Source organism: Mus pahari, chromosome 9, assembly GCF_900095145.1.
Source record: "Mus pahari chromosome 9, PAHARI_EIJ_v1.1, whole genome shotgun sequence".
Classification (NCBI taxonomy): Eukaryota; Metazoa; Chordata; class Mammalia; order Rodentia; family Muridae; genus Mus; species Mus pahari.
In genome coordinates, this window is record NC_034598.1 from 58,740,648 (window position 1) to 58,750,401 (window position 9,754).

The window sequence follows — 9,754 nt, forward strand, 5'->3', positions numbered from 1 at the left end:
GTACATGCGTTTCTGCTTAAGTTATATTTGTCTGTCTAACCACTCTAAACAGAAAGTTACCATGGATACAATACACGTCACACAAGGAGTTTATTTCACAGAATTTTAAAGTAACCAAATGTATATGGTGTAAATATTTTAGGGGGCTTTGTGACGTTAGTGTTTACAAGTTAAAAGTGTCATGATATGGTTCAGTGGGTAAGATGTCCAGGGATAGAACTAAGTTTTTGTTTTTGTTTTTGTTTTTTTTGAGACAGTAGCTATAGAACTAAATTTGATCCCCTGATCTCCATATTTACACCAAGGTACACGTAACTAATAATAATAATAATAATAATAATAATAATAAATTAAAACATTTAAATGAGAATCTTTAAGATGGCCTATAGGTAAGATGTTTGCTACCAGGCTGGATGACCTAAGTTCGATCTTTAGAACTCATGTCATAGAAGGAAAGAACCAATTGTCCCCCAAGTGTCCTCTGGCCTCCACAGTTCCTACATGGCATGTGCCCTGCCCCAAAAATAAATAACTATAATTAAAAAAATAATAAAAGGGTCTGGAGAGATGGTTCAGTGGGTAAATCCACTTATAGTTCTAGTACAGGACCAGGATTCAGTTCTCAACACCCATGTGGAACTGGCTGCAACTCCAGTTCCAGGGAATCCAGTGCCCCCTCTGGCCTCTGCCAGCACTGTATGTCCATGATGCACTTTCATACACGGAGCAGACATTCATACCCGGAGGCAGACACTCATATACATAAAATTTAAACGTAAAATTTAAATTTGAAAAAGAAAACATTTTAGCTGGATTCCGGTGCATTTCCCAACAGTTTATTTCTTTGAACATAAGGTTACTTCTCTGTCCCAAACTTATGATCATATGTGTGTATGTATATATGTGCATATATCTCAGTCTCACTGGGATCTGGGAGATAGCTCAGTAAATGTGAGAGCGTGGGTTAAAATCCTCAGCACCCGAGTAAACATCCAGGCATAACCACCCTGGCCGTGACACTGGCATTTGAGACAAGCAGATCCCAGGGGTGATGGTCAGTCAACCCAACTATCTCTCTCAATAAATACTAAGTCACCCAACTAAAAAGCTTCTTTTAGCCCTCCAAATAATACTCTCCAAGAGAGGGAATGAAGATCACCTATTTTACAGAAAGCAGAAATGCTACTATCAAAGGAGAAACGTACATACATTTAAAGATCTTAATTAGCTTTATTTACAATCCTAGAGTCAGACAACACTCCATCCTGTAGAAGAAAAGTGTTCCAGTGAGCTGAGCAGAAGAGGTTTGCTCTAGGGGCAGAGAAGGGCCAGGATGGAAGGAAAAGGGAGCTGCAGACTCTCCTGTCAGGGCCCCCCCAGCTGTCTATGCTGAGATGCAGCAACTCTACTAATAAATCACCTCTGAGGTCACAAAAAGAGACAAAGAAAGCTTGGGGAAAGAAAGACCAGTGATCAGAGGCTAAGGCAAGAGGGCCGTACATCCAAGGCCAGCCTGGGCTAGATAGCAGAATGTGTCCAAGGACAAGCCAGCAATAAAGGCATTGGGAATCTTAAAGTGAGCCTCTGCATAAGGCAGGACCAGCAAGGCAAAACAACTGAAAATAAAGTAGTTAGCACTGGGTTACTCTTCTTGTAAAATTAAGCAGAGACAATTAGACTATGCCAATCAAAAATGGTCCTTGTGAGTCGGGCGTGGTGGCACACGCCTTTAATCCCAGTACTCGGGAGGCAGAGGCAGGTGGATTTCTGAGTTCGAGGCCAGCCTGGTCTACTGAGTGAGTACCAGGACAGCCAGGGCTAAACAGAGAAACCCTGTCTAAAAAAAAAAAAAAAAAAAAAAAAAAAAAAAAGGTCCTTGTGGAAAATCTGGTTATCTCTCTGTCTCTCTGTCTTTAATTCCCTGGAGATCAGATAATTTAGCCTTACAAGGAAGAACTCTCGTGAGTGACTTTTTTTTCTTTTTAAATGTATATGAATCCACATAAAGTGGTGCACGCCTTTAATCCCAGCACTCGGGAGGCAGAGGCAGGCAGATTTCTGAGTTCGAGGCCAGCCTGGTCTACAGAGTGAGTTCTAGGACAGCCAGGGCTACACAGAGAAACCCTGTCTCGACCCCCCCCCCCAAAAAAAAAACCCAAAAATGTCCCGAGCTAAGCAAGAACACACTCGGACAACCGGATTCTTCTGTGGCAAAGCTTTATTGCTTCATAGTGAGGAAGACCCCCGAGCCCCAGAAATGGTGCAGCTTATATATGTCTTAGTGTGGCGTGTCTGCACCTGATTGGCTGCTTGCTCATAATTTCAAAAGTACACCCCGAGATGGGTCGTGACTTGGCGCGAATTCACCCTTGCACTTGTGCACATTAAATGTTTATAGTTATGAACAACAAAGGCCAACGCCATCCTGTAATGGCGATTGCTCACAACTCTCTACACCAAAACAAGAACATAGCTTTAAATGTATATGAGTACACTGTAGCTGTCTTCAGACACACCAGAAGAGAGGGCATCAGATTCCATTACAGGTGGTTGTGAGCTACCATGTGGTTGCTGGGAATTGAACTCAGGACCTTTGGAATAACAGTCGGTGCTCCTAACCACTGAGCCATCTCTTAGTCCTTATGAGTGATTCTAAGTTGGTGAATCTAATTTGTTGTGGCCAAATGCAGGGGTTCATCCACATCAAAGGATTTTTATTTAGTAATTGAAACAGGAAATATCATATCAACAGGGTTATTTAATAGATGAGCTATGTGTGTGTGCATGAATGTGTGCACATATGCGTGTGATGTGTGTATGTTTATGACATGGTATGTGTGTGTGGTGTGGAATATGTGTTGTGCGTAAGCATCTGTGTATGCATGTGTATATTTGTACATACACTTGTGTGTTTGTGTGTAATTGTAGCATACATGGAGGTGGGGCTGAGTTTAGAGACTAGAAGACAATTTTTTGTGGTTGTTTTTCTCCTTCCACATTTACTGGGGGTCTAGGGACAGAACCTAGATCATTAGGTTTGCAGGTCAAGCTGCTCCCTGGCTGGCCCTTCTAACACTGTTTTTGTAATCTGGTTACTTAACAAAGAGTGACTGCTTTCAAAGTGGAAAAAAAAAAAAAGTAACTGAACTGAATTCTTCAGGCTCTGAATGTACTGCTTTTTACTCAGCCAGTTCTGAATTAGAAGGGATACTATATTACTACTTTTTTCTTTTCTTTTGAGGCAGGGTATCAAAACAAAGATACAACACAAGAACAAACCCCTGCTGGCCTCTAACTTAGTAGGAACTGAGGATGGTCCTGCTTCCCGCCTCTACCTTACTCTGTGCATGGGAGGGGGCACAGTAAAGAAACTGACACCATGACTGCTCCCTTAGGGGTAAGGTTTTTAATGTGGGTAAGAGAGAAAAAAGATCCAGAGGCATCTGGAAGTGCCTAGAGCAGAGAGAAAGAGAAACAGACTGGACATGGCCAGAGCTGGGGAAGCTAAAGGATGGGAGAGAAAGTCAGCAAGAGATAGGAAGTAGCCTGGGAGCACAGAACACACCCAGACACAAAATGCGCAGCACAAGGGAAATGTTTTACACAAGACGGACAAGCAGTAGGTGCTGCCTCTGTCTGGATCTGCCAAAGAAGGCAGCAGCAGGTGTGTCTCTGCAGGAGAAAGGAGGAAGGCTGTGCTAGGATGAGTTGGTAAGTCCTGAGTGCACATGTTAGCCAGCTAGTGAAGTTTGATAGTTGGACCTAGGAGTTTTAGTCAGGCATAAGGATGTGGCCAAATAAGGGAAGAGACCTTGGTGGCTAGGTTTAGGAATGTAATCTAACATTTTAGCAAGGTTTAGCAAGGGAGAGGGGAAGAGAGAGGGCCACACCTGCAGGTGCTGTGACGGCAATGTCTGTGCCTGTTGGAGCTCTTCAAGATAGTTTTGCGTGCGAGATGAAAGAGTAGAGACTAGAAATTAATGCAGAGTCGGGATTGTGGGGATAAGTAGCTAAGAAGACCAAAGGAAAACGTATTTCACTAAACCGGGCGTAGTGGCGCACGCCTTTAATCCCAGCACTCAGGTGGCAGAAGCAGGAGGACTTCTGAGTTCGAGGCCAGCCTGGTCTACAAAGTGAGTTCCAGGACAGCCAGGGCTACACAGAGAAACCCTACCTCGAAAAACCAAAAAACAAACAAAAACAAAAAAAAACCGCATTTCATGAGTTCCTGAGGAATGCTGGCTTTTATCTAACCACCAGAAATCAGAAATGGTTCAGCCAGAGCTCCATTTCTAGATATTTGGAGGGCCTGAGACCTAACATTTTTGAAGTACTGGAACAGGTAAGTATCCCCACGCCCAAAACTTTAAAAATTTATAATAATAATGGCAGCAACAATAATAATTGCTATTATTACTATCGTCAGGCTTTCTTAGTGCAGGCTTGCTTCAAAATCATGGTGATCCTCCTGCCTCAGCCTCCCATGTGGCTTTCTTATGCTTTGCTTTGTATTGGATTTCTTAAAAAAAAAAAAAAAAAAAAAAGGCTGATTCCGTAAAAGAGAAATAATAACGATAGGAGACAACCTCAAAACCCGTCCAGTGAGACTACACCACAGTTCAAAGAAAGAGGTGAGCGCCCCGAGACAGGCCAGATCCCCGTAGAGTGGCGCAAAACCGCAACACAGATGGCTGAATCCAGACTCTCCAACAGATTCCTAAAGTCCAGGTTATAGACTTCCGGCTTCCCGGTACGACGCCCCACCCAGACCACGCCCACATGCCCGGCTCCGGCGACACACCCAAGCCCCGCCCCTTCCCCGCCCCTTCCTGCCTGGCCGGCACAGCCCAGCCACGCAGTCGCTCCCTGGCACACTTCTGCGCCTGCGCCCACTGAGCCTGCTGCTGGAGACGAAAGTCGCGCGTGCGTCACGCGGGAACCTTGTTTCTCTGGGGCTGGCTTAGCCGGGCCGCGCTTCCGGGTCGAAGGGTGTGCTTCCGGAGAGCGGGAAGGCTGAAACGCGGCGGCCCGACTGCAGTCAAAGAGTGGCAAGGTTCGAGGCGGAGACCGCTGAGGCCATGGACAGGTCAGTCCTGGGGGGGACGCCTCGGCCGAGACTGGGGCTCTCGCCTGTTGGCGGCGTAACCGCCTCCGCGGGAAGCCCCTGGTGGAGGAATGGGCGCTTGGCGCGACTGCAGCGGGGATACGGAGACTGCGCATCCCCGGGGTTCCACGCCGCGCCTCCCGGGTCTCCTCGGCGCTCGCTCCGAAGGGTGCGGGATCGGAGGTGGTTCCGCATTCGAAATGCGCAGGGAAGCGGTCCGAGCTCACAGCCATCAGCCGCACTGACAGCTCGGTTCAGACGTCCTCAGCGTGGTTTGATTGCGGTTATTAAGTCATATCAGCTGTACGTTATTGGGCATCACCGTGGTCAGCTTAGACTCTAAAGCGCCGGCCCCAGGGGGTTGAATTTCTCGTGCGATCAGGTGGTTTATGCTCGCCTGAGACGAAGATGGGTTGTCCAAGGCGCTTGGCATCGGGGAGTAGATTGTGTAGTGAAGACAACAAAAGTAGTAGAATACGATGTATTTATACTGTACTGCGGGGAAAATAAATGAAGGAGATGTTTTATCCCCTTGTCACAGGAGTTTCAGGGAAACCTGAAAAAGTAACTTGCTAGCTGGTCTTTTGAGTAATAATAGCACATTATTGATACTGAAAACATTGTGCTAGGGGTTATCTTACGTGTGCTCCTTAAGCTTTAAGTGGCACATTTAGTTTTACAGCGATCCCGTGAGGATCTTATCTATATAGAACAGTGAGCCTGTAAGAGATTTAAGGAATGGCATAGTTAAATAGAACCCCGTTATGGGGCTGGGGATACAGCTCAATGGTAGAGCGCTTGTATAGTTAGGTTCTGGGGGGGGGGGGGAGAAACATTACCAGCAGGGAACTTTGTATCTCCATAAAGCTGTTTGATGAATAACTTAAGTAGATGGATGTACATCCGGTGACAGGGGAACAAATATAGACCTCTGTAAAAGAACATACTCAGATATAAAGTCATGAAGAATGTTCATGCTTGTGTGAATGCTCCCAGCAAGGTGGATGGACTTGATGGCAGAACTAAATTAGGATGCTGGTGTAAATACAGTGCTGGTGAGTGTTAGCTTGAGTCTGCAGAAAAGAGGAAGCTAGCTGGAGATTTTAAGTGGAAGAAAGGTGTACTAATCAGATGTTTAAAATCAGTCCCCATGGTTTAGTTAAGCTGTTAGATGACAGTGCTGGAGGCCTGCAGCACTGTGCTAAGACAGACATCCTTAGTTTACATGGAGAGAAATCACTGGAAGGGCCATTTCTCCGATTGTCTAGAATTCCTTCGCTTTTTCTTTCATTTCGCCAAGCCATATAGTACTCACAGTCTGAAGTATAGTCCTGGCTGCATACCAGTGTTTGGTCAGCATGCAGGCCAAAAATATAACAGTGGTCCCATATGATGATATTGCCTAGTGATGTAATGACTGGCTTAGCTTGTATAAATATATTCTGTGAAGTTTTCATGAGGATAAAATAAACTAAAGAAGAATTCTCAGCGCCTGCTCCATCTTTGGGTTTGTCTTTGAAGCTGCTTTCACTTTATCTCAGATTGGCCTGGCATTTTCCTACGTAGTTTGGATTAGAGGTGTGAGCCTGGGCTAAAATCAACCCCTTCAACAAGCAGCTAACTCATCACAGTATTTTAGAGAGTGCAGAAGTCCTTCCTTATAGAGAATTCTGCAGTTAAGCAGCTCTTTGGTCTGCTGGAGGAAAGATTTACCTTCATGAAGCCATACTGTAGGACAGATTTCATACCATTGTGATACTAGGAAATCAAAGACGGGGCTGGTAGCTGAGCACTGGGTGGGATTTTGGGGAGTAAGCAGGACTCAGGCAGGAGGTTATTCTCGGCAAAAAGATCCAAGACTTGGCTGCTGGCGCGAGCTGTCCCTTGACTGACTCAGATCCTTTGCCCTAACTGTAACGATAGTCCTTCGAAGATGCCGTCTAAGACCTTGATTGTACTGTTCTAGGAGTGGCTTCGGGGGGATGTCATCCCCTGTGATCCGGGAGGCAGAGGTGACAAGGACTGCACGGAAGCACAGTGCTCAAAAAAGAGTTCTGAGTATCCTTCGTGTCAGGATTGCAGAGTGCCTTGAATAGGGCTGTGATTGATTAAAGATTAGCTGGGATAGAATTGGCTTACCTCCAGTGGGGTTTACATATATGTTTATATACATGGTACATACATGTTCTTAGTGAATGTCAGTGAGCTAAGATGTCTGTTTCTCTGAAACGCATGTTCTGTTTCACTCCTATTATGCCATAGTAGTCAAAACTTATCTAATCTCCATCTGAGAATTTAAATGACAGGCAGATTTAACAGCCATACAGAAAAGGCGGTACCCATAAAGTGCTTTGTTCTCGAAAGAAGTGTGCTCTGTATCTTGTGTAGTAAATCTGTGCTTAACTTTAATGATTTTTTTTTTCTCTACATGGAAAACTTTCCTTAATTCTTCCTAAGTTCAGGCCAACCAAGAGGACAATTTTGGTACTGCTACACCAAGAAGCCAGATTATTCCTCGAACTCCAAGCTCCTTTCGACAGCCTTGTAAGATTTTGTTTGTGCTTTGAAAGTATTTAATAGAGTAGTAGTCAGCTGGCCTTTGAATAATTTTCACTATAAAATATTTAGCTATAATATCAGGAAGTATGCATAGAGAGTAATGATTACAGTTATCTGAACTCTTATGAACAAGGACCTGTACTCTATATCAATACACAGTAACCGTGAGATACTGTTACCTGTTTTTCCAAATTAGAAGGCAGACTTGGAGAAGCCAGCGTGAGTGAGCTAGTGCTGTTACTTAGACAGTGAAAACAGGATTCCAACAAGTCGATTTGCTCCAAAGCCCTGGCCACTACCCTGCATGCCCCAGTGTGTTCTCTCAAGTTAGGTGATGAAGATCTGCTGATTGCTGCCACCTTTGATCATTTTAAGTCCACTCAGTTACACCTAGATTAAAAGTACCTTCTATAGTAAAAACAAAATTAATAGCATGATAAGCTCAACTGTTGAAAAATAAGTTAGTCTTCATAACATAAAAATGTTAACTGTTTGATTTGAATCTAAATAATTGAAAACTGAGAAATTATTCTTTTGTGTGTATGTGTGGGTGTTTCTTCATGTTCATGTATATATAGATGTACGTGTATGTATATATGCATGTTTTTGTGTGTCTGGGGCATTGTATGTATGCATGCAAACATACATGCACATAGATACGAGTGTGAGTTGTTGTTCCTCAGGAGCCGACCAGTGTTTTCAGACAGGGTCCCCCATTGGGACCCGGGCTTTCTGATTGTCTAGACTGGCTGCCTGGGTGAGCACTGGCTCCCCTCTCTCTTCTCCCCAACGCTGTGCTTGCGATCTTGCACCACTGTGCCTGAGTCTTTTCAAGGATGCCAGGGCTCAGACTCAGTTCTCACGCTGTACAATGAGCATTTTATCAACTGAGCCGTCTTCCCACTCCCTGAAAACTTAGATTTTGTTGCTGGCTTCCTTGCTTTGTGTTGACAGTGTTCCGACCTTCCACTTATAGTTGTTACTCCACCGAGCCGAAGCCTGCTAAAACACCCGGATATTTCCTACATTCTTGGAACGGAAGGGAGGTCTCCCCGGCACACACAGTCTTCTGGGTACTTGGGAAACCTTTCCATGGTATGTATAAAGAAGTGCACTTTAGTACTTCAAGGCACTTAAAAGTCTTTTAATGAAGGTTAAAGTTCTATTCATCGTGAGAATAATTTCAGGTTGTGTAGTGTGTTATCATTGGTTAGACATTTGAAAAGCAATCAAATGTTAGAATATGTCATGTTACGAAAGGAAAGTGACAGCAGTAATGTTTAGATATAGGCCACATTACCAGAGTCTGCTTTTTGCTGACCAAATGAAATGCGTTCTAAAACCATGGATGGCATTAAAGACAAGCTCTGTTTTTGGTTTGCTTGCTTGCTTGTTGATTGGTTGGTTTTGGATTCATTTTTTTGAGACATGGTTTCTCTGTGTAGCCCTGGCTGTCCTGGAACTCACTCTGTAAACCAGGCTGGTCTCGAACTCAGAAATCCACCTGCCTCTGCCTTCCAAGTGCTGGGAATAAAGGCGTGCGCCACCACCGCCCAGCTGCTCACGGTCTTTTAAAAAAGAAAAAACATAAAAGGTGGGAAATACTTTATTCAGTAGTAATTTATTTAATGACAATGACTTTATTGCTTTCCTTTTTCTTTTAAGGTGACTAACCTTGATGACAGCAACTGGACAGCTGCATTCTCATCCCAGCGTTTAGGGTTCTATACAAATACAGAACACCAGAGTATGACCGAGGATATGAACCTAAGTACTGTCATGCTACGGGAAGACGACCCTGGAGAGGCTGGTAGGCAGCTTTGAGACTTAAGTCGCTTAGTAATTCGATGAGATCAAGGAAACCTGTTCGTGTACATCATCAGGATGTGATTTTTCCTGGTTTTTCATAGTGGTACAGGCTTGTAATCCAGCACTTGGGAGGCAGAGACAGATGATCTCTGGGGGTTTGAGATTGACCTAATCTTCCTAGTAATTTCCTGCCAGCCAGAGCTACATAGTGGACCTCTGTTTCAACAGCTCTCTCTCTCTCTCTCTCTCTCTCTCTCTCTCTCTCTCTCTCTCTCTCTCTCT

General features: G+C 44.4%; 1 protein-coding gene across 1 annotated transcript in view; it reads left to right on the top strand.

Annotated features, from left to right (window-relative positions):
- The first annotated feature begins 4,990 nt into the window (after positions 1 to 4,990).
- Nup107 (nucleoporin 107) overlaps positions 4,991 to 9,754 on the top strand; it is a 39,615-nt gene continuing 34,851 nt past the window's right edge. Inside the window, exons 1-5 of the mRNA XM_021204595.1 lie at positions 4,991 to 5,086; positions 7,071 to 7,162; positions 7,562 to 7,648; positions 8,640 to 8,758; positions 9,329 to 9,473. Coding sequence (XP_021060254.1) covers positions 5,079 to 5,086; positions 7,071 to 7,162; positions 7,562 to 7,648; positions 8,640 to 8,758; positions 9,329 to 9,473 — 451 coding nt within the window. The 5' untranslated portion in view covers positions 4,991 to 5,078. The remainder of the gene's footprint in view (positions 5,087 to 7,070; positions 7,163 to 7,561; positions 7,649 to 8,639; positions 8,759 to 9,328; positions 9,474 to 9,754) is intronic.